The sequence below is a fragment of the Schistocerca piceifrons genome, chromosome 4 (genome assembly GCF_021461385.2).
Source record: "Schistocerca piceifrons isolate TAMUIC-IGC-003096 chromosome 4, iqSchPice1.1, whole genome shotgun sequence".
In the NCBI taxonomy this organism is placed as follows: Eukaryota; Metazoa; Arthropoda; class Insecta; order Orthoptera; family Acrididae; genus Schistocerca; species Schistocerca piceifrons.
The window spans coordinates 427658413-427683321 of NC_060141.1; the positions used below are offsets into that span (position 1 = coordinate 427658413).

General features: G+C 41.9%; 1 protein-coding gene across 1 annotated transcript in view; it reads left to right on the plus strand.

Annotated features, from left to right (window-relative positions):
* LOC124794910 (pinin) overlaps positions 1 to 24909 on the plus strand; it is a 61912-nt gene that overhangs the window by 26876 nt on the left and 10127 nt on the right. The window contains exons 4-9 of the mRNA XM_047258612.1: positions 6440 to 6503; positions 6602 to 6699; positions 9158 to 9233; positions 9315 to 9470; positions 23785 to 23923; positions 24122 to 24298. Of these exons, the coding sequence (XP_047114568.1) occupies positions 6440 to 6503; positions 6602 to 6699; positions 9158 to 9233; positions 9315 to 9470; positions 23785 to 23923; positions 24122 to 24298 (710 nt within the window). The remainder of the gene's footprint in view (positions 1 to 6439; positions 6504 to 6601; positions 6700 to 9157; positions 9234 to 9314; positions 9471 to 23784; positions 23924 to 24121; positions 24299 to 24909) is intronic.

The window sequence follows — 24909 nt, forward strand, 5'->3', positions numbered from 1 at the left end:
TATAGTATGTTGCTGTGTATAACGTGGGATTACATGATATGTCTTCCATTAGTCAACTTGTCCTTGGGTAGTTCAGCCCAGTAGTGATTTGAAAACAGCTAGAAGCTCAAGAGGTGGGACAATTTCAGGTGGAGATTGAAAAACATTTAGTGGCAACCAGCAGAAGATCTGAATGCTGCAAGACAAATGAAGAATGGAGCCAAATGTCGGGGAGATGATGCAGACAGTATATTCTGTTTTCATACTGTTTCTCATCTTGAACCTGAATATGGCAGAAACTGACGAAATTACACACGTATGGAAGGGTGAAGCAGAGGACATCTGTCAAATGTTTCTTTTGAAGGATGTTACGATGAAAGAGAATATCATCAAATGGAGCCCATTGAGACAATGCACAGAAAAGAAAGACTTTCAACAGCCTGTCCTGGACTAGGCCACTCTCCAAAGCGTGACAGTCATTCTAAACTGCCAGAGGTTCAAGTTGCAGAAAACAGAAAAATTAATGAGACGACAATCTGCGGAAGTGAGAACTTCATAGATGAAAGTTCTCAATGGATGCCAGTTACCAGAATATTAGGCATTCACATAGACATTATCATAGGCAACCAACCAGTTCAGGTGCTAGTAAAGTTTGGGTCATGTTGTATTGGTATCAAATGCTTGACATAGAGTGTAACAATACCAGAGAAGGAAAGTTGCTACTCACCGCCATTAAGGCCTTTGTCAGCAGTAGACACACACATGCGCGCACGCTGGATTACCATATAGCGGAGATGCTGAGTCGTGATAGGCACAATAAAAAGATTCACACAATTAAAGCTTTCGGCCATTAAGGCCTTTGTCAGCAGCAGCAGCACACACACACACACACACACACACACACACACACACACACACACACACACACACACACACACACCTGCAGTCTCAGAGAGCTGAGACCATACTGCGAACAGCAGCACCAGTGCATGATGGGAGTGGAGACAGGGTGGGGGTAAGGAGGAGGCTGGGGTGGGGAGGGGGAGGGATAGTATTGCGGGAGTGGCAGACAGTCAAGTGTTGCAGTTTAGACGGAGGGCAGGAGAGAAGGTGGGGAAGGGGGGAGGGGGTAAGTAGCGGAAAGGAGAGATATAAAAGAAATTAAAAGACTGGGTGTGGCAGTGAAATGACGGCTGTTTAGTGCTGGAATGGGAACAGGGAGGGGGCTGGATGGATGAGGACAGTGACCTTCGGGGTGTGGCAGTGAAATGACGGCTGTTTAGTGCTGGAATGGGAACAGCGAGGGGGGTGGATGGGTGAGGACAGTGACCTTCATTAGTCACTGTCCTCACCCATCCAGCCCCCTCCCTGTTCCCATTCCAGCACTAAACAGCCGTCATTTCACTGCCACACCCGGTCTTTTAATTTCTTTTATTTCTCTCCTTTCCGCTACTTACCCCCCCCCCCCCCTACCCCCCTCCGCACCTTCTCTCCTGCCCTCCGTCTAAACTGCAACACTTGACTGTTCGCCACTCCCACCATACTATCCCTCCCCCTCCCCACCCCAGCCTCCTCCTTACCCCCACTCAGTCTCCACTCCCATCATGCACTGGTGCTACTGTTCACAGTGTGGTCTCAGAGAGCTGAGACTGCAGACATGTGTGCAAGTTGTGTGTGTGTGTGTGTGTGTGTGTGTGTGTGTGTGTGTGTGTGTGGGCGCGCGCACGTGTATATGTGTCTACCGCTGACAAAGGCCTTAATGGCCGAAAGCTTTGTGTGAATCTTTTTATTGTGCCTACCACGACTCAGCATCTCCGCTATATGTTGAGTAGCAACTTTGCTTCTCTGGTATTGTTACATTCCATCCTAGATTTTCCATTGTTTGACGTATAGTGTGGAAGATTGGAGCTCCAGATTGATGAAGCTATTCCAAGTCCACTCAACAACGGTGTTTCTGGAAAAGAGATTTTCCCCCACCGTCATAAATAAGACATGCTATGGTAAATTGCCTGAACATTTAGTATAACTGTAAAGTTCTAGTCTACATCTACACCTACATCTACATCCATACTCCGCAAGCCACCTGACTGTGTGTGGCGGAGGGTACCTTGAGTACCTCTATCGGTTCTCTCTTCTATTCCAGTCTTGTATTGTTCGTGGAAAGGAGGATTGTCGGTATGCCTCTGTGTGGGCTCTAATCTCTCTGATTTTATCCTCATGGTCTCTTCGCGAGATATACGTAGGAGGGAGCAATATACTCCTTGACTCTTCGGTGAAGGTATGTTCTCAAAACTTTAACAAAAGCCCGTACCGAGCTACTGAGCGTCTCTCCTGCAGAGTCTTCCACTGGAGTTTATCTACCATCTCCGTAACACTTTCGCGATTACTAAATGATCCTGTAATGAAGCGCGCTGCTCTCCGTTGGATCTTCTCTCTCTCTTCTATCAACCCTATCTGGTACGGATCCCACACTGCTGAGCAGTATTCAAGCAGCGGGCGAACAAGCGTACTGTAACCTATTTCCTTTGTTTTCGGATTGCATTTCCTTAGGATTCTTCCAATGAATCTCAGTCAGGCATCTGCTTTACCGACGATCAACTTTATATGATCATTCCATTCTAAATCACTCCTAATGCGTACTCCCAGATAATTTATGGCATTAACTGCTTCCAGTTGCTGACCTGCTGTATTGTAGCTAAATGATAAGGGATATTTCTTTCTATGTATTCACAGCACACTACACTTGTCTACATTGAGATTCAATTGCCATTCCCTGCATCATGCGTCAATTCGCTGCAGATCCTCCTGCATTTCAGTGCAATTTTGCATTGTTACAACCTCTCGATATACCACAGCATCATCCGCAAAAAGCCTCAGTGAACTTCCAATGCAATCCACAAGGTCATTTATGTATATTGTGAATAGCCACGGTCCTACGACACTCCCCAGCAGCACACCTGAAATCCCTCTTACTTCGGAAGACTTCTCTCCCTTGAGAATGACATGCTGCGTTCTGTTATCTAGGAACTCTTCAATCCAATCACACAATTGGTCTGATAGTCCATATGCTCTTACTTTGTTCATTAAACGACTGTGGGGAACTGTATCGAACGCCTTGCGGAAGTCAAGAAACACGGCATCTACCTGGGAACCCGTGTCTATGGCCCTCTGAGTCTCGTGGACAAATAGCATGAGCTGGGCTTCACATGACCGTCGTTTTCGAAACCCATGCTGATTCCTACAGAGTAGATTTCTAGTCTCCAGAAAAGTCATTATACTCTAACATAATACATGTTCCAAAATTCTACAACTGATCGACGTTAGAGATATAGGTCTATAGTTCTGCACATCTGTTCGACGTCCCTTCTTGAAAACGAGGATGACCTGTGCCCTTTTCCAATCCTTTGGAACGCTATGCTCTTCTAGAGACCAAGTGCAAAGATGTGCTTAGCCTCGCAAAAGAAATGTATATGCCAGTGAAGATTGTATTGATCACAAGTGGACGAAGAGAGCTCTCGATTGCCAACTTCTATAAATGCTGTCAATGACTGGTGTCTAGCTTCTGGAGCATTCAAGCCCGAAGTGGATAGGAAGCAGACCCAATGACCAATTATGAAACACCGTGCATATCAACACTGAGGATAATACCCTTCATATCTCAGAACTGGTATAGGGTGCCTATAGCTCCATCAGTAGGAAGAGGAGTAGATGCTATGCTGCATCATTCAGCTATCAGAGTGTCCTCAGTCCTCCCCTGTGATCTTCATTTAGAAGAAAGATGACATCTGGTGTTTTCACATCAATTACAGACCGACAAAGTCACCAAAAAGTGTGTATACTTGTTGTCATGGGCTGTCTGAAGGGAGTGAAGTATACTTCACTGTCGATGTGGCTGAAGGGGTTGGCTGGGAAAAGGCTACTTTCAGGGCAACTAACAGTCTCTGTGAATTAAAAACTGTGCTGTTTGGTCTGTCTAATACTTCAGCACTCTGAATGCATAATTGACAGCCAGTTTTAACATCTTAAATGGAAGACATAGCGTTGCTAATTGAATAATGTTGTTTCATTTGAAGAGTGTTTAAGTAGCTGGTGATATTTGCATCACCACTTATATTCCTGCTATCTGCAATTATTTATCATTTGACATCTGTGGTTTCTAGGAGATTCTGAGACTTACTTGTTGACACAATATTGTTGAATAGAAGCACACTCTGAAAGGGCAGGCAGCTCAGTTCTGAGTGTACTGTTACATGTGATTAATAATCATGTTTTAAATTTGAAGTGTCATTTCTTGTTTTTGACACTGCTCGTAACTGTTACTTGATTCCATATTGTACATTGCAATATTGACCAATGGTCAGATACAGGCTCTGTTTTGCCATGTAGTGAGATTTCTACAAGGTTACGTGAGTGGTATGTGAGTTATGATGATTTAAACTTCTCCCGGAGATCAAAACAAGGTTGGTAGCCTTTATCAAAATCGTTCTACAACTGTAGGAGTAAAGGAAGTTGGTAGATGTTGACATGTAATGTTTCCGTAACTGACGGTGATGTAATTACATTGCATAGCAAAATTCTGTGGTGCATCACCTGGTGCACACAAATGATGAGAGTGGATATTTTTTCATGAAAAGAAGAGGGGTAAGAACTATTTGACTTTAGTGCTAAGAGTCCAGAATAATATAAATCACAGCTTTGATACTGCATTTGTTTAGAAGATACAAAAAATTTCATGCATGTGATTTGTAACATACATGCTGCCTACAATTTTTTAAATTTAAACTTGAGGATTCAAGAATTTCATCAATAGAGAGTGAAGACAGTGAAGCTTTGAATATGGAAAAGTTTAGTCCATGCAATATTCATCACGTGGCTTAAATTACTGGCTTGATTCTAGTTGGTGCCATCAGATTAAAAAGATTATCTCATTTTTTTGGATGATGTGGTAAATCATCACAATAACACACATAGGAGGCGTCTGTGTTTCTGAAGCTTCATTTTAAAAGAAAAATAAAACATGCCACTGCTTTAGGCTTATAAACAGTGTAGAATTTAGTTTCTGTTTCTTACAGTCGTTTGCTAAATGCCTGTCTGACTGTAACAGTTGTTGCACTGGCAGCAAAGAGACTGAATTTATGTTCAAACTCTTGTCTGACCATTTAAATTTATGATTTGTATGGTTCCTGTTGATCACTTCAGGTGGGTGGTAGTTCATTCCTTCAACAAGTCTATAGTCATTTCTATATCTCAGCTGTTTTATTAGTGATCCAGTGGTAAACTTAAACACCACTCGCGGATTAGGCCATAGCATGTTCTGAGAGGCTGACTGCTACCTACAAGGCAGTGTGAGGAGTGATTTATGATCGTGGGACATTTGAACTGCATGTCACGAACTTGCCAGCTATTATTTCCAGTAACTGAATCCTGATGGTCCAGGTGCTTATTAATTCAAGCAGTTCCTCATTTGGCCTTGTGGAGCTGAGTGTAACCTGTTCCAGACTACACTACCTCAGAAAAAAGTCTGAGGGGTTTTAGTAAAAAACCCAGGTCCTTATCTACTGAAGGCAGTGACACTAACCATTTGGCTGTGGAAATGTTCAGTGGCATAACCAGGAAATGAGGGGATTGATGGGGACCTTGTCAGTGCTAAAATTAATCTTTATTATCTATTCTCCACTTTCCTTGCTCAATTAAACAAGCCTTTAGTTTGGTACACACCATTTTACAGTGAAAGCAGCATATTTTCTTGAGATATTTTGTAGTTACAGGATGCAACAGTGGAGCTCAGTGGTGTTGAAAGATGTCAGAAATGAGGCAGCCTGTGACTGCTAGATTGATCTTATTGTGACCACTTACCATTTGTTTACATCAGCATCACATAATGTTGCAAAATGTTTTGAAAACGCTGTCTGTCCGACATTTCCTTTCACATGTCTTGTGAAGTTGCTTGTTGCTTCTTGCTTAAATTCACTCCCTGTGATCAGAACTGAATAAATGTTTGTGGAGAGAAATCATTATGTGCTCTTAATTATTTTATTGATACGTAAATATATATGAAATAAAATACTTCAGGATTAAAGGAGACCACACACCAGAAAGCAGAAGCACTGAGTTTTTGGTAGGCACCACAAAAGCTTGCTGGCTTTCAAGAGTAGAGTTATACTTTTATGAACTAGGGTAAAATAACAAACACACACACAGACACGTTTAGCCAGAGTAGATCGTTAATTTAGGAATGACACATTGTGAGATAATTAACAAATCAGCTTTTAATGTGTGTGTTCTTGAGACCAAATAGAAGTAGTACCAAAATAACTCTTGTAGCGTAGTAGACAGTTTATAACATTCATAATAATAAACTCTCAAATCCATTTTTCCATAACTTAAGTATGCAGTCAATCAGGATACAGATTGTTGGGTTGCCTATTTTTTATATACTTATGATACTTTTTGTTGTCAGGTTGTCTGGGCCACCAAGGGCCAAACGAGGTGACACCCCTGATGATGATGAGCTCCCTAACAAGGTGTGATATGGCATATTTTGTGTTTGTTTCACATGAGTGTATATTTTATTGAAGGATAATTTTGCAGATTGTAAAATGTCAGTTATCTTTTGTTACAGCCTCTCATATCTTCTCGGGTAATTGCTACACCTAAAGAGTTACCTTCTCGACAGGAAGCTATGGCTGCCCAGAACACTGATGAGTTGAGCAAAGCAAGGTAAACACCAAAGCAGGTTGTCAGTACTGGTGACACAAGTTACTGTGGTGGCCAAGTATTCGGGACCTTAATTACTCGTTTGTTTTAATGTCAGCAGTTTAATTGCTAAAAGTTTTTTTAGTTGATATACATGATTTCTCTGTTATAAAGCAGTTATGTAAAGGATAGACTGCTTACTCATTGTGTAGGTCACATGTTGAGTTGTAGACGGGCACAATGAAAATACCGTAGTTCCTGAAGAAGTCAAAAGTAGGTCAAGCAAACAAAAGTACACAGTGGATTAAAACAGATTGCACTAGTCAGTATTTTCTTACAATAAATATAAATGGTGTTCATTGCTAAGTCATGGATGCTGAATTCGAAAATGAAATTAGTTTTCAGCTATTGGGCTGTTTTCGTGTGACATACTAAACTATCAATCAAAATCCTTTAAAATACTGCAAATTGTTTATTCTTATGTGAGTTAAATTAAATATTTGGTAGATCTAATTGTTTAAAAGTAATCAAAATACCCTGTCAGTTTAAAAAGTTTCGAGGCTGCATTAATAAAAACTAGAATAAGGTTATGATGGTGGTTTTAATGCTTCAATTGTACATAATCTCCCCCACATGAGTGCAGTGCACAGAACATTCATAGAACCAGGTGAAATTGTCAGAAAAACAGAAATGATGTTCCACTTGTGCCTCACATTCACTCATAAAACAAGGTTATACTTATGCAAGCTTTTGGAGCCAGTGGATCCTTCTTCTGGCAGAAGGGTTGAAGGGGAGGACTGGAGAAGTTTAGGAGAAGTGGTAGATTTTAGAAAGTCACCCTGAACTGATTGTTAGGGTTCCTGGAGCTTGTATAAGTATAATCTTTTATGTGTAGTGTTCTCCTGCCACCACTTAGTGAGTAGATTTTTGTTATCTATCCAGTTACTTGGTATTGTCAAAAACTGATTATTTTCATTGGTTCGTTCACTTGAATGTTGGTTATGTCACACAAGCATTGACACTTCATGTGAATTTCTGCACTTTTGTCATTTTGTGGTAGTTCCTATTGGTGGTAACTCTCATCACCCGTGACAAACTGAGTTTTGAATGTTGGGCTCAATAAGGTTCCCTTTCTATGCAGTGACCGTGGAAGATAAAATTATAAAGAATGTAGCAACCAGTCAAGGAAACATAATTTACTTATCTTGTTGCAAATCAATTTCGACTGATATCAGTCATCATCGGTGCCTTTTTAGGCTATGGGTGGGGAGGAGAGAAGAGCGCTGTCTGGCAGAGCATGCGGGGTCTAGAAGGTGGCAGGACAATAGGAGTAGGGGAAAAGAAGCAGAGGGGAATAGGGGAAAAGAAGCAGAGTGGGGGAAAAAACTGACGGGTGGTTTGGCAGAGAGCAGTGCGAAATGAGTGTGAGGGGATGTGAACTGTGAGGAGTTCATAGGACAGAGGAGGGCTGAAACTGATGGGTAGAGGGTATGGTGACAGTAGGTTATTATAGGTTGAGGCCAGTATAATTTCGGGAGTGGAGAATATGTTGTAAGGGTAACATCCATCTGCACAGTTCAGAGAAGTTGGTGGTGGAGGGGAGGATCCAGATGGCCCATGTTTTGGAGCAGCCACAGCCATCAAAATCCTGCACGTTGTATTCTGCTACATGTTGTGCCACAGGTGTCCAGTTTGCTCTTGCCCTGGTGCACTACATGCAGCTGAACACAACATACGTGATCTCAATGTCTGCTTCACAAGCCAGGCCATCTGGATCCTCTCCTCCACCACTAGCTTGTCTGAACTGTGCAGATGGGAGTTATCCTTCCAAAACATTCTCCGCTCTTGAAATTATCCTGGCCTCAACCTGTGATAATCTGCTGTCCCCACACCCTCCACCCAACAGTTTTAACCCTCTCTGTCCTATCAACTCCTTCTACTCCACTTCACGTCACCTCAATCACATTGTGTACGACTCTCTGCCAATGTATCCACCTCTTCTGCTCCATTCATTTTTTGCTCCCCATCTGCCCTTCCTATACCCTCCCCCCCTCCCCCCCTTTCCCCTACAGCTTCCCAACCCTTCATCAGGTGGCCTTGTTCTGCCAACTTCTAGCCTTGCATGCTTCATCAGACAGTGCTCTTCTCTCCTCCCCACCCATTGCTTGCTATCCTTCCACCTTCCCTGCTCCACTCCAGGTGGCTGCTTTTGTTCAACGCAGCAGTTGCAGTCTGGACAGAGCATCTAGAGATAGCGGTCATGTGTGTGTGAGGTGTGCCTACTTCTGTGAATGTGTGTGTGTGTTTTCCTTCCTGTTCTGAAGAAGGCTTTGCCGAAAAGCTCATTGTATAATAGTCTTTCTGTTGCGCCTGTCTGCAACTCAACTTATCATCTTTAATGTGAGTAGCAGTCAGTCCTTTCATAAGTGTTGATATTCCAACCTGGACTTTCTTCTGTTAAAACAAAGGTATTTGTTGACAGAAATAGGAGAATGTTTGGTGCCTTACTTGGGACTCTGCAAAAATTTCGACAAGAAGAAACTAGAATGCGTGACAAAGTAAGTTATACACAGATTAGCTCTATGACCTGATAGGCTGTATAAATTATCAATGTTTAATGTTTAATTGCTTGTTTCAAGGAAGAGAAAAGAGCAAAGGTAGAGAAAAAACTTGAAGAAAATGCAAAGCGTGAGAAAGAGGAGTTGAAAAAGGAGCGACAAGAACTCTTCCTGGAAAGAAAAAGAAAACAAGCGGAGATAAGAAAAATAGAATTAAAAATGCTTAGGATTAAAGAGGTTAGTTCTTTGTTGTTATTCATTTGCCCTTGTCACATTGTGATACAAATTTCTGCCCTTTGTCAGATTTCCAGTTGTTTTAATTTGTTTATTATTGTTTTGTACCATAAGGGTCAACTTACTTTGCAACTTTTCATTTGGAAATTGACATATGTTGTGTATTTCATTTGGAGAATGCACAATTATTTGTACAGTCTGCCTTGTAAACTACCCAATAGAATTTGTTTGTGGATATGTACCTTCCTGATTGGAGTCTGTGTCCTGCTCTGATTCCATAAAAAATATCTATATATGTTTGGAGTCGCCGGATACCAATACTATTTCAGAAATCATATTTGTTTTACCTTACTCACTAAAATTGCTTCTCAGCTTTCTTTGGCTGTGGAGGTGCCTGTCACTATTGACATATAATTAGAGGCTCATTGCAGTATTGGTCTACTCTACAGTCACTGAGCTACTATCTTTGCTGACAGTGTTTCCATAATGTTTCTTGTTAGATGCTTGATATATCTGAAACTGTGTTTGTTAAGAAGGGTTGCTGTACATTTGTTACTAGAAGTTGGTCTCTCATCTTTCAGAAACAGCCCATGACACATTCTTCCCTCCTTGATCTCTTACATGAAAGCATAATGAAAATTTCTCAACCTCCTGCAAGAATGGTGGTACATGCCAAAGAAATTTTTTGTAGTGTTGGAACATACTGCACAGTAACTTTGATATGCTGAATAGTTTTATTTGTGCAATTGTTAAAAATATATGCGTGTTGTGTTTTCATTCAGGTGGATAAGGTGGAACACTGTGACATCAGAAAATTCCTTGTTTCTGTGGTTTATTGCCAGCAGAAATTCTCCAAATATAGTCAAGTTTTATGAGTCATTGCCCTCATGTTTGAATTCAACTATCTATTTCTTAAGCATAAATTTGAAAATGTCACTTGTGAAGGGCAGTTTCAAATTTGGAAATTCAGATAACAGTATTGAAAACATTTGAGGTGTAGCATTGGACGAGAAATGATCAGAGGTATATGACCTAGCTGACACCAAAGGCAAATCAGACAGTGTGTGGTATGAAACTTCCTGGCAGATTAAAACTGTGTGCCGGACCGAGACTCAAACTTGGGACCTTTGCCTTTCATGGGCAAGTGCTCTACCAACTGAGCTACCCAAGCACGACTCGTGCCCTATCCTCACAGTTTTAGTTCTGCCATTACCTCGTCTCCTACCTTCCAAACTTCAGAGAAGCTCTCCAGAACTAAAGCTGTGAGGACGGAGCGTGAGTCGTGCTTGGGTAGCTCAGTTGGTAGAGCACTTGCCCACAAAAGGCAAAGGTCCCAAGTTTGAGTCTCGGTCCGGTACACAGTTTTACTCTCAGGGCACACTCCGCTGCAGAGTGAAAAATCTCATTCCGGAGTATGGTGAATTTAAATGAAGAATCTGCTATTAAATATATTTCAACAAGGTTTGTGCTGAGTTAATTTGGGTGTGGGGTGGGCGTGGTGGGGGGGAGGGGAGGGGGGGGGGGGGGGAGGGAATACTATGTGATCAGGCCCAGAGAATCATGTGATGTCAACTGCCATGTTATCCTCAGTCATATGACATAATTCAGGTGTCGCTTGGAGTTTCATATGATCAACACACTGCTCTTCCAGCCATCATGTTATCCAGGCCTTGACACTACTTCTCATTCAAGTAGCGCCTCAGTTGACATCATGGAACTGAGTACATTCCATTCTAGTCTTCCATCAAGGAAAAGTGCATGGGAGTGCCAGAACAGATGTCCTATGCAAGGCAGTTGGAGTTGTTGTCATTGGACTGCGGTAATTGAATATTAACCAAAAGTAAACATAATAAGTGGATCATGTTTGGACCATTCTGAAAACTAAAAATTATATTTGAATGCCAATTCATTACTATAAATGAAACATGTTCATCCACTTCATGCTGGATATGAAACAACAGTCAAAACAGTCTGTGGTAGTGCTATACCAGTTGAAGTGTGATTGATTTATAATATTTTCTGTCATCAGCGAGAGTGCCATGGGACAGTAGGTTGTGGTTTTTTTCTTTTTTTTTTTTTAATTAAACACTCCATGCAGCAGAGAATGCCATGAAGTTCTTCTTTGAAAACTATTTCTGTAAGATTTGTCCTAATCTCAGCGGATGACCTTTTGTTTTCTGTGCCTTTGTGTTTGACATCTGCGTTAAATGTAACAGACAGTTGTTCTCATGTCCTTTGCCCAATCTTCAATGCCAAACAGCTTGAGAAAGAGTTGAGAATGGGTAATGACTTGCCCCACCACTTGACTTGCTTGGATGCCAACCACAAAGTTTTTCTACATACAATGTGCCAATCACGCATTTATTTCAGCAGAAAGATAATAATTCATAAAAATGTTTTTTTCTTCAAAATATCAGTAGGGTTAAATCAAACAATGGAAACTCAAGGTATGAATATCAACAATGTAGGAAAAGATAGATTGCTACTTATCATAAAGAAGACATGTTAAGCTGCATACAGGCACAGTTAAAAGACACTTACATACAGCTTTCTGCCATAGCCTTCATCAACAAAAGAGAAACACACACCATTCATACACAAGCAAGTACACGTCATGTACACATGACGGCCACCTCCGGCGTCTTGGACTGGATTGGTTGGTATGGTTAGCAATTGAGTGAGCACTTCGAAACCAGAGAAAAAGCTGTAATTGCAAGAGTAGGTACTCATGTTACACTATGATCTTTGTTACAGCCTTAACAAATGACAGCTGCATGTAACGTGACTTAAGTTTTTCACAAATGGTGTACCTCCTAGAGGCATCTGTGTAGCTGAGTTGCTACCATTTGGCAGAGTTAAAAACTGAGTTACCATAGGAATATTTATCAGAGTGTACACTTTCCCATTCTGGCACTCTTCGGACAATTTTTTATCATTGGTGCTCTGCGATTTATGTTTGCTGCTTCAGTGAGAGAAGTTAGCCTGCAGTTTCCTATGTGCGGTGTAATTTATTTACTTATGGAGTTGGGTACATGCAGTAAGGCAATATGAGATATCTACCAACCAGAAAAGGCTGATTGTTGGAGTGCACTCAAATGGAGTGTGTGTCTGAACACTTCTACATGTACGTCCATACTCCGCAAGCCACCTGACGGTGTGTGGCGGAGGGAACCTTGAGTACCTCTATCGGTTTTCCCTTCTATTCCAGTCTCATATTGTTCGTGGAAAGAAAGATTGTCGGTATGTCTCTGTGTGTGCTCTAATCTCTCTGATTTTATCCTCATGGTCTCTTTGCGAGATATACGTAGGAGGGAGCAATATACTGCTTGACTCCTTGGTGAAGGTATGTTCTCGAAACTTCAACAAAAGCCCGTACTGAGCTACTGAGCATCTCTCTTGCAGATTCTTCCGCTGGCGGGTAACTATCATCCCCATAACGCTTTCACAATTACTAAATTTTCCTGTAACGAAGTGCACTGCTCTCCATTGGATCTTCTCTCTCTCTTCTATCAACCCTATCTGGTACGTATCCCACACTGGTGAGCAGTATTCAAGCAGTGGGCAAACAAGTGTACTGTAACCTACTTCCTTTGTTTTCAAACTGCATTTCGTTAGGATTCTTCCAGTGAATCTCAGTCTGGCATGTGCTTTACCTGCGATTAATTTTATATGGTCATTCCATTTTAAATCACTCCTAATGCCTACTCCCAGATAATTTATGGAATTAACTACTTCCAGTTGCTGACGTGCTATATTGTAGCTAAATGATAAAGAATCTTTCTTTCTATGTATTCACAGTTCATTACACTTGTCTACATTGAGATTCAGTTGCCATTCCCTGCACCATGCGCCAATTCGTTGCAGATCATCCTGCATTCCAGTACAATTTTCCAATTTTAAAACCTCTCAATATACTACAGCGTCATGTGCAAAAAGCCTCAGTGAACTTCCCATGTTATCCACAAGGTCATTTATATATATTGTGAATAGCCACGGTCCTAAGACACTCCCCTGTGGCACACCTGAAATCACTCTTACTTCCTAAGGCCTCTCCATTGAGAATGACTTGCTGCATTCTGTTATCTAGGAACTCTTCAGTCCAATCACACAATTGGTCTGATAGTCCATATGCTCTTACTTTGTTCATTAAACGACTGTGGGGAACTGTATAAAACACCTTGCGAAGTCAAGAAACACAGCATCTACCCAGGAATCCGCGTTTATGGTCCTCTGAGTCTCGTGGACGAATAGCGCAAGCTTGGTTTCACACGATCGTCTTTTTTGAAATCCATGCTGATTCCTACATTGTAGATTTCTAGTCTCCAAAAAGTCATTATACTCGAATGTAATACGTGTTCCAAAATTCTACAACTGATCGATGTTAGAGTTATAGGTCTATAGTTCTGCACATCTGTTCGACGTCCCTTCTTGAAAACAGGGATGATCTGTGCCCTTTTCCAATCTTTTGGAATGCTACGCTCTTCTAGAGACCTACGGTACACCATTGCAAGAAAGGGGGCAAGTTCCTTTGCGTATTCTGCGTAAAATCGAACTGGTATCCCATCAGGTCCAGCGGCCTTTCCTCTTTTGAGCGTTTTTAATTGTTTTTCTATCCCTCTGTCATATATTTCGATATCTACCATTTTGTCATCTGTGCGACAATTTAGAGAAGGAACTACAGTGCAGCTTTGGAAAAATACATTTAGTATTTTGGCCTTTAGTCTGTCATCCTCTGTTTCAGTACCATTGGTCACAGAGTATCTGGACATTTTGTTTTGATCCACCTACCACTTTGACATAAGACCAAAATTTCTTAGAATTTTCTGCAATGTCAGTACATAGAACTTTACTTTCGAATTCATTGAACGCCTCTTGCATAGACCTCCTTACACTACATTTTGCTTTGTGTAATTTTTGTTTGTCTGCAAGGCTTTGGCTATGTTTATGTTTGCTGTGAAGTTCTCTTTGCTTCCGTAGCAGTTTTCTAACTTGGTTGTTGTCCCATAGTAGCTCTTTGGTGGACGCAAGCACTTGTGACACTTGTAGTGTCCCATTTTTTTGAAAGCAACGGTATCTAAGCATTAGGTGTGCTTGCTTGTGTAAAGGTATCTCAAGGGCAGATTAACAGATGATGAAAATTTGTTCTCGCTAATCAGTTTTGCTGGCAGTTGTAAATAATTTTATCAAATTAGTGTATAGGTCAATGTGATAATTGATAAAAATACTATTGGATTTATCTTTTCCATGTTGAAACTCCCTAAGTATTGATTTAAAGCAGATTAAGCTGAATGCTAACTGGAAGTAGTCCTTTGTAAGGTGACTGGCTGCACTTGTTAGAATATCAAGAGCTCAGATGGCAACCCAGTTCTAAGCAAAGAAGGGAAGGCAGAAAGGTGGAAGGAGTATCTAGAGGGTTTATACGAGGGCGATGTACTTGAGGACAATATTATGGAAATGGAAGAGGATGTAGATGAAGATGAAATGGGAGATACGATACTGCGTGAAGAGTTTGACAGAGCACTGAAAGACCTGAGTCGAAACAAGGCCCCGGGAGTAGACAACATTCCATTAGATCTACTGATGGCCTTGGGAGAGCCAGTCCTGACAAAACTCTACCATCTGGTGAGCAACATGTATGAGACAGGCGAAATACCCTCAGACTTCAAGAAGAATATAATAATTCCAATCCCAAAGAAAGCAGGTGTTGACAGATGTGAAAATTACCGAACTATCAGTTTAATAAGTCACAGCTGCAAAATACTAACGCAAATTCTTTACAGACGAATGGAAAAACTGGTAGAAGCGGACCTCGGGGAAGATCAGTTTGGATTCCGTAGAAATGTTGGAACACGTGAGGCAATACTAACCTTACGACTTATCTTAGAAGAAAGATTAAGGAAAGGCAAACCTACGTTTCTAGCATTTGTAGACTTAGAGAAAGCTTTTGACAATGTTGACTGGAATACTCTCGTTCACATTCTGAAGGTGGCAGGGGTAAAATACAGGGAGCGAAAGGCTATTTACAATTTGTACAGAAACCGGATGGCAGTTATAAGAGTCGAGGGGCATGAAAGGGAAGCAGTGGTTGGGAAAGGAGTGAGACAGGGTTGTAGCCTCTCCCCGATGTTATTCAATCTGTATATTGAGCACGCAGTAAAGGAAACAAAAGAAAAATTTGGAGTAGGTATTAAAATTCATGGAGAAGAAGTAAAAACTTTGAGGTTCGCCGATGACATTGTAATTCTGTCAGAGACAGCAAAGGACTTGGAAGAGCAATTGAATGGAATGGACAGTGTCTTGAAAGGAGGATATAAGATGAACATCAACAAAAGCAAAACAAGGATAATGGAATGTAGTCGAATTAAATCGGGTGATGCTGAGGGAATCAGATTAGGAAATTAGACACTTAAAGTAGTACAGGAGCTGTGCTGTTTAGGGAGTAAAATAACTGATGATGGTCGAAGTAGAGAGGATATAAAATGTAGACTGGCAATGGCAAGGAAATCGTTTCTGAAGAAGAGAAATTTGTTAACATCGAGTATAGATTTAAGTGTCAGGAAGTCGTTTCTGAAAGTATTTGTATGGAGTGTAGCCATGTATGGAAGTGAAACATGGACGATAACTAGTATGTACAAGAAGAGAATAGAAGCTTTCGAAATGTGGCGCTACAGAAGAATGCTGAAGATAAGGTGGGTAGATCACGTAACTAATGAAGAGGTATTGAATAGGATTGGGGAGAAGAGAAGTTTGTGGCACAACTTGACTAGAAGAAGGGATCGATTGGTAGGACATGTTTTGAGGCATCAAGGGATCACAAATTTAGCATTGGAGGGCAGCGTGGAGGGTAAAAATCGTAGAGGGAGACCAAGAGATGAATACACTAAGCAGATTCAGAAGGATGTAGGTTGCAGTTGGTACTGGGAGATGAAGAAGCTTGCACAGGATAGAGTAGCATGGAGAGCTGCATCAAACCAGTCTCAGGACTGAAGACCACAACAACAACAACAATTTTGCACTGATGTAAATTTGTTACTGCAGTCACGGTCCAGTGCGAGTTTACTAGACTGATCGTATGTGACAGCTATCTCAAACCCTCTCAGCATCAACATTGAATGCATACATATGTCAGAAATGTTGAGGTGATCCAAAGTAGAACAGCGACAATTCAAAGAGAATGTATGCTCTTGTGATTTTTGTGTAGAGATTGGTCTTTCTGCGTGTTGGATAACCAGAGAGAGTCGGAACTCTCAGTGGTGAGATAGAAGCAGCAACAAACACGATGTGATTCTAAATGTTCAAGCATGCTGCCAAATCACTTTCATTTACTGAAGGTAGATTTCTGATCCGAGGCTCGTGTTGTAATTCCTTGTATACGCTGTCTATCCAAAAAGTTCTGAGACTGGCTTTGTTCCTGGTATATGAGCTATGTCAGCACAATAGCTTCTTAGATCCAATGACAATAAACAAGTGCATTCAACAAGTTAGTTATGAGCAGGCAGCTTTTAGTTATGGATATGTGGCTTTAGTCTGTTAACATCGTTACGTCGCAAATCATAGTGGAGGACCCTACCCCTCCCCATCCGCCCCCTCCCTTCCAAGGGGCTTGCTGCTCTTTGACAGGCTTGTGCTTGTTTACCACGGGCCCCAACCTTCGCAGCATCCTTTCCCTTTTGTACTGCATGTCTACCCTCTTCCTATTCTTTATCCCCTCCCCTGGGGAGCATGTCTGGGATGGTTTTGGGAATGTGTTCTGCATTTTCAGTAGCCAATATCAGAACAGTCTCTCCACTGTTTTTCATTCCTTTTTTCTTTCTTCGTATTCCTTCTTCTATCCCTCCTCCGCTTCGGCGTTCGAGGTTCCTTGTTTTCTTATTTCTCCCTGTGTGCTCCTGAAGGCTGGCCCATGCAACTGATGCATAACAAGTGACTGGGTAACGTGTAATTCACATGCCCAGGTTGACAAGTAGGGATTGCTTGTACCCCTTGACACAGGCTGGGCCCAGGGAAGGATGATTGCCTGAGCTGCTACCTTACCAAATTGCCGATTGGTCCCTTTGTCAGGTGTTCAGGAGGTGTGACCTGAGGTGTGAACTGTCACTTAAGCTGGGTGCACCCACTCTGAGAAGGGGTCCCAGCTGGAAGCAACACGCCATCAGAGACTCTGGCAACCATGGGAGATCTTCTCACAATGAGCCAATCATCTTCTTCACACTCAACATCTACTAAATGTAAACTGAATGAGGCTAACGATTCAAAGACCCTCCCAGCTGCACCTCGGTGCCTTGTGGTTTCACGTACTGAAGATGATCAGTCCGTTGCTACAGTAAATCTATTTATTATTCAGAAAGATGTTGATGCTGTTGCCGGCTCTTTGAAATCGTGCTCTTGTTTATGCACTGCTACTTTGCTTTTTGAGACTACTTCTGATTCTGAAGCACAACAACTGTTTGAAGCTTTGCTCCTCCACGACTGTCCTGTTCCTGTCGATGCCCATTGAATGCTGAATTCTCCTCGTGGTGTTATTTACACTAGGCTGCTCGATGGTCTGACCGAGGTGAACAGGGTGTCATTGCAGTCCATCGGGTGGTAGATGCATCCTTACTGCCCACACACACTCTTTTTCTCACTTTTGATAGTGTTGCTTCCGTCAAAGAGCAAAGCAGGCTATGAAGTTATCATGGTCCTTCTGTACATTTTCCGATGCGCTGCTACCATTCTTATCGTTACAACCACACTCAAATGTCCTGTTGACACGTGGCCAAATGTGTAGCCTGTGGTAGGGGTGCTCACAAGGGTGATTGTCTGCCTCCTCCTCCCCACTGTATCAATTGCAGTAGGGACCATGTCACTGCCTCCCGAGATTGTCCTGTGTATATCGATGAGATTCGGGTGAAGGAAAAAGTACCTTACCTGGTTGTTTGCTAGTTGTTGGGTAGTCAGAAACACTGCGGTCTACCATATGGCACTTACGCTACTGTTCTTTCTACATCTCGCTCCACGAAGGATGTGACCATCCAGACACGCAACCTCAGATTCAGCACTGCAGTTGTAAAATCACCCGTTGCCATGGTAGCATCCCCATCTCCTCCTCCAGTTGTGCATCAAGCCACAAAAATGTTGCCTCACAGAGTGAAGTCATCTGTTACACAACTGGCAGGCTGGAAAGGACAGAAGGAATACTCCTGCAAAGACTTACATCCCTCTGGCGAACAACCATCTGAATCTTCGCCTGCCAACCCTGAAGATTCCAAGAAATCAAACAAAGGCAAACTACTCTGTGGCAGTGAGTCTTTGGAGGCTGGCACTTGGCAGCCACTAAGGTGATGCTCCTTTATTTTTTTCTCTCCTCCCCTTTCTTTTCATGACTCCTTCAGTGGAACATTCGCAGCCTTTGATCCGACAAAGAGGACTTGCGGTTTCTCTTGGAATCACAGCCATCCGCTTGTTCTCTGCCTCCAGGAAACAAAACTGTGTCCTCACAACCATTTCAAGCTCTCACGTTTCTTCCTGATCTTCTTTGACCTTCCCCCTGTGGATGGCATTCCATCTCATGGGGGAGTCATGCTGCTCATCCGGTACGATGTTCATAGACATTCCATCTCCCAGACTGCCCTGCTTCAAGCTGTTGCAGTCCGCATTTTCCTTCCTCACTTCACCTTTTCGCTTCATACCTTTTACATCCCTCTATCATTCGGTGTCACCAGGGTAGACTTTCTCCAGCTTATTGGGCAAGTCCCTCACACCTTTGTGCTGCTTGTTGACTTTAATGTGCACCATTCCCTTTGGGGCTCTCCCAAAACCTGGCAGAGAGGTGCCCTCTTGGCTGACCTTCTCAATCAAATTAACCTCACCTGCCTTAACATGGGAGCACCTACGTTTCTTTCAGACTCTGCACACACCTATTCTCATTTGGACCGCTGCTGCACTGTCCACCTTGCGCATCATCTCGAGTGGTAAGTTCTCTCTGACACATACTTGCGCAACCATTTCCCGTGTGCTATCCATTTTCTGATCCTACCCTATGTAAATGCACACTCAAATTGCAGCTTTCTAAGGCCGACTGGAAGCTTTACTCTTCCCTGGCGATCTTTGACAAACAAAATTTCCCCAATTGTGATGACAGGGTAGAATATCTTGGAAATGTTATCCTTACTGCTGCAGAACGTTCCATTCCTCACACTTCCTTTTTACTGTGACATGTCTCTGTCCCTTGGTGCACTAAGGCATGTCGTGACGCAATTCACATGTGGAGACATGCTCTCCTCGATTTTAATCATCATCCTATGATGGCAAATTACATTCGTTATAAACAGTTGCATTCTTCGGGCTGGCAAAAAAGCTAGCTGGGTTTCCTTTACTAGTTCTTTTAAGAGTTCCACTCCCTCTTCTGCCATATGAGCCAACCTTAGATGGCTCTCTGGGACCTAGGTCCATTCCCCAGTTTCTTGCCTGATAGTAGCGGATGTCATAGTGGACCCTGTTGCTATCTCCAACACCTCTAGCTGCTACTTCGCGGTGATTTCGAGCTCTGCCAACTATCGCCCTGCCTTTGTCCATCAGATATGAGTGGAGGAGGCTTGGGTGATACCCTTCTCTTCTCAAAATCGTGAGTGCTATAATGCCGCCTGTACTACGAGGGAGCTGGATCAAGCTCATACTTCATCCTGATCTTCCGCTCCAGGGCGGGACATTGTTCACATTCAGATGTTGCAGAACCTTTCTCTTGTGGGCAAGCACTTTCTTCTTCATATATACAATTGGATCTAGGCAAAGGGTACATTTCCCAGACTCTGGTGTAAAACCACTGTCATACCCATACCTAAGCCTGGTAAGGACAAATACCTTCCTTCTAGTTATCCTCCATTTCTCTCAACATCTGTGTTTGCAAGGTGATGGAATGTATGATTCATGCATGGCTGGTGTGGTGGCTCAAGTCTCGTAATGTACTAACTGCACAGTGAGGATTTTGAGTGCGCCATTCTGCAGTTGACCATAGCATCATTTTATCAACCCATGTCATGAATGGTTTTCTGTGGAAATACCAGACTGTGGCCACGTTTTTCGATTGGGAGAAAGCCTACGACACCTGCTGGAGGACTGGTATCGTCCGTACTCTCTACACTTGGGACTTCCATGGCTGCATGCCCTGTTTCCTTCAAGAATTTTTAAAAGACCTATTTTTCAAGGTATGTGAGGGTTCTGTCTCACCAGATCTTTATCCAGGAAAAGTGAGTGCCTCAGGGTTCTGTCCCGAGTGTCATCCTCTTTGCTGTCACCATTAACCCTTTTATGGCCTGTCTCCTGCTGGGCATTTTCAGCTCCCCCCTTTCCATTGACGATTGTGCAGTCCGTTGCAGTTCTCCACGGACTTGTCTCCTTGGGTGGCGTCTTCAGCTATGTCTCAGTTGTCTTCACTGATGGGGCATTGACAATGGCTTTTGTTTTTCCACTGACAAAACCGTTTGATGAATTTCTAACAGTGCAATTGGTTTCTTTCACTATCTTTACACCTTAGTGCTGTTGCTCGTTCGTTGAAACTACGAAGTTCCTGGGACTCATGCTTGATAGGAAACTTCCTTGCTGCTCCCACTTATCGTACTTGGCCACCGGCTGTACATGGTTCCTAAGTGTCCACGTGCCCTCAGTAGTACTTCCAGGGGAGTGGATCAGATCAGGCTCCTCCGTTTTTGCCGGTCCCTTGTCCATTCAAAACTGGGCTGTGGGTGTTTTTGTGTACGCATCTGCACGCCCGTCCCTCTTATGCTGTCTCAATACTATCCACCATTGTGGCACCCGTTTGACCACTGGGACCTTTCACGCTACCCCAGTTGAGAGTCTGTATGCAGAGGATACCAAACCACTGCTGTCATACCGCTGTGACTTTCTCCTCAGCAGATACACATGCCATTTGTGTGCCATTCCTAGCCACGCATCCCATACCTCCTCTTCGATGACTCCTTTGATTGCCAGTATCAGGCACAGGCTTTTCAGTTGTGTCATCTGCTCCGGAAGAGCAACAGCACCAAGGTGTAAAGATGGTGAAAGAAACCAATTGCACTGTTAGAAATTCATACAAACGGTTTTGTCAGTGGAAAAATGAAAGCCATTGTCGCTGCCCCATCAGTGAAGACAATTGAGACATTACTGAAGACGCCACCCAGGAGACGAGTCCATGGAGAACTGCAACAGACTGCAAAATTGTCAATGGAAAGGGAGCCGAAAATGCCCTTGTTAGTGGGTTGTGTCACTTTGGCATCACCACTGGTTCTCTCTTCAGGGAAACAAGCTCAGGGAATTTAAGCCTCTTCCAGTGGCTTGGATGACTTGCTCTTGGCGCACTCACCATGAAGAGATCATTTTAGCTATGTTGCATATTATACACTGTCTTTTTAGCCATTAGCATTTGTTAAGTGGTGCTCCCCCATCACTTTGTGCTCATTGCCCTCAACCTTTGATGGTTTGCCATTTCCTAACAGAATGCCCTTTTTTTAACCACTTACGTTCTCAATTATGTTTGCTGCCTCTGAGTTAACGGCCGTTTTAGCGAATGAAGTGTGGACTGTTGATTGCGCTTTACTTTTTAATCATACCAATATGGTGAAGGACATTTAATTTTTAGTTCAGGACCTCCATTTCTGTATGGCCTATTTATGGACTTCTCTCCAAGTCCCTGTTTTTAGTCATCTTTCCTTCTGTCAATTGGACTTAACATCTCCAGAATGTTGCGAAAAAGAGGACAATTTTGTGCAAAGATTGTCCCACATAATTTGACCTCTGAACAAAAATGATACAAAGGGACACTTGCTGTGACTTGGCTAAAGTGAAAATTGCAGTCAATTCTTGTCTGGAAAAAATTGTCAAAGGTGATGACGCTTTGTGTTACCAATACAAACCTACCACAAAATGACAAAGTGCCGAAATTCACATGAAGGTCAATGCTTTGACGACATAACCAACATTCAAGTGAATGTGATGCATAAGTTGAACATCATTTCTGATTCTCCGACAATTTCACATGGTTGTATGAATGTTCTATGCACTGCACTAGAGTAGGGAAGATTATATACAACTACTGAAGCATTAAAACCACCATCTTAATTTTCTTCTAGTTTTCATTAAGCCAGTCCAAAACTTTTTGAACTGACAGGGTACTTTTTGACAATTAGATCTGCCAAATTTAATTTAACTCGCATAAGAATAAACAGTTTGCAGTATTTTTAAGGATTTTGATGAAAACAGCTAACAACTGAAACACAATTTCATTTTCGATTTCCCATTTGTTGTAAGAAAATACTGAACATTGTAATATGTTTTAATGCACCATGTTCTTATGTTTGCTTGACCTACTTTTAGCTTCTTCAGGAAATAAGTGCAACTCACTTCATTGTGTCAAATTTAATTTTTTACTTGGTAGGAACTTTTATGGTAAACATGGAAACTAGGATTCTCAGAGGAAGCAAGTTCACTGTAAAAGCCAGGGAAGTGTCAAGGAATTCGTAAAGTCTTGGAATTTGTCTGAGAGACATTAAAGTTAGTTGAAGTGTTGATTGATGGAAATACATGTTCAGAGTCATTTTGTTAAAAATAACTCAGAGTTTCTGCTTCATATAAAATTGGTTGTAGAGTCACATGTTGAGAGAGAGAGAGAGAGAGAGAGAGAGAGAGAGAGAGAGAGAGAGAGAGAGTGAGAGAGTTCAGTCCACATTTAAACACACGTAGATATTCAGGTTTTGTTTCCTTTGCTACTTTCAAGCAAAGTAGTATTGTGCAGACTTTCTCGCAGTGTCTTCTTTAAAGTTTAGTGGTTGTAGTGTGAAGACCACCTAGTTTGAAACAATATGTATAATCCCTATCAACCTCTATTGGCGTTACATTCCTGCAACAATAGTTTGGATTCCATGGAGGTTTTTCATATATTTGAAGTTATCACATAGTGACAGGACCTGGCATGGAATGCTGACAGACACCAGTAATGGAGGAATTTCCACAAATGACAAGAGCTTACACAATTCTTGATAAAATTGTAAATCCTCCTGCTAAACATGGAATTATTATTTATAAGTGAGGTGGAACCTCAAAAAAATTTCCTTTCTGTCAATGAAAATTGGTAAAATAAAAGTTACTCTCACTTGCATTAAAAATTGGCTGAGAGAAATTGGAAATTTCAGGGACATCTTTTGCTCAAACATTTTTGCCATCCTGCTTTAGCATCAGGGTCCTTCATGTGTCTCCCCCCCCCACCCCCCACACCGCAGTATAATTTTATCAAACATGTTATATCTGTGGATATCTTAATAATTTTTATTTTTATTTTTAGCAAGATGAATGGGAAAGTAAACATAGACATCTTCTAAATTTTATCCAAACAAAGGCAAAACCTCACATTTTCTACCTTCCAAGTACACACAATACGAAAACAGAAGAGAGGCTTGTAGCTAGCCAGAAGTTGGTTGCAAGTAAGTAAATAATTATTTATTATGCTAATGCTGTATGTGTTCTAAGCCGTGTAGACCGTTTTCAGTTTTGTGTTGTAACAGACATAGTTTTTATCAGGAGCATATAATTGATGTGAATGGAGTGTTTTGTACAACTACGATGCTTAAAATGTGAAGTGATATAGTGCTGTATGTACATTTCCTTCTTTTTTTGAGCAGAAATGATTGAGAAGAAAAGGGAGGAAGTGCGGTTGGAACTGGAAGCAATTGAGAAGCGTGGGAGATGGAGGCAGGGCTTAGGGGATCAAGAGGGAGGGTTAGCCCAAGAGGCAAGTGATGATGAGCAAATGGATAGCCTTGAAGTAGGAGATAAGGAAAACCGTTTGCAGAGTGTGGGTAAGTTAATCAGTGCTTTGAGTTTATGTGCGTTTTATGTTGTTGTTTTAGTCATCAGTCCAAAGACTAAATCGTCTTTCACTATATAATACATATGAGTTGAGTATCTTAATTATGAAAGTAAATGATGCATGTCTGCTGTGCTAGATCTGACCTACAGTATGTTGATGCAGTTGCTGTTGAATTTGAGGAACTGATTATATTTAAATGGTATTTAGTGATTGCAAGTAATTTTTTAAGTTGAAGAACTAAAGGACCACATAAAGTCTTACACATGAAAAAGATAATAGAATCAGATGTTTGTAGGAATGTGAAATGCTCAAAATAATAAAGATATGAAATGGTAGAGAAGTGTGGGTGAGAGAAATCTGAGATGAACATTGGACTGGGACGTTACATATGTGAAATTTCAGTTTGCTGTCTGCTAGCTTATCTCAAAATCTGCCCACTGGGTACTCTGCAGATTTCACTTGTTGACCATCCCAAGAAGATAGCATATGGAGGAGAATAGAGTAGCCATACCCAAATGACTTTTACGAAATAATACTTTCTGCAGTAAATTGTGTACTTGTACGTGTACCAAAATGTACAATAATTGTGTTGAGTGGCAT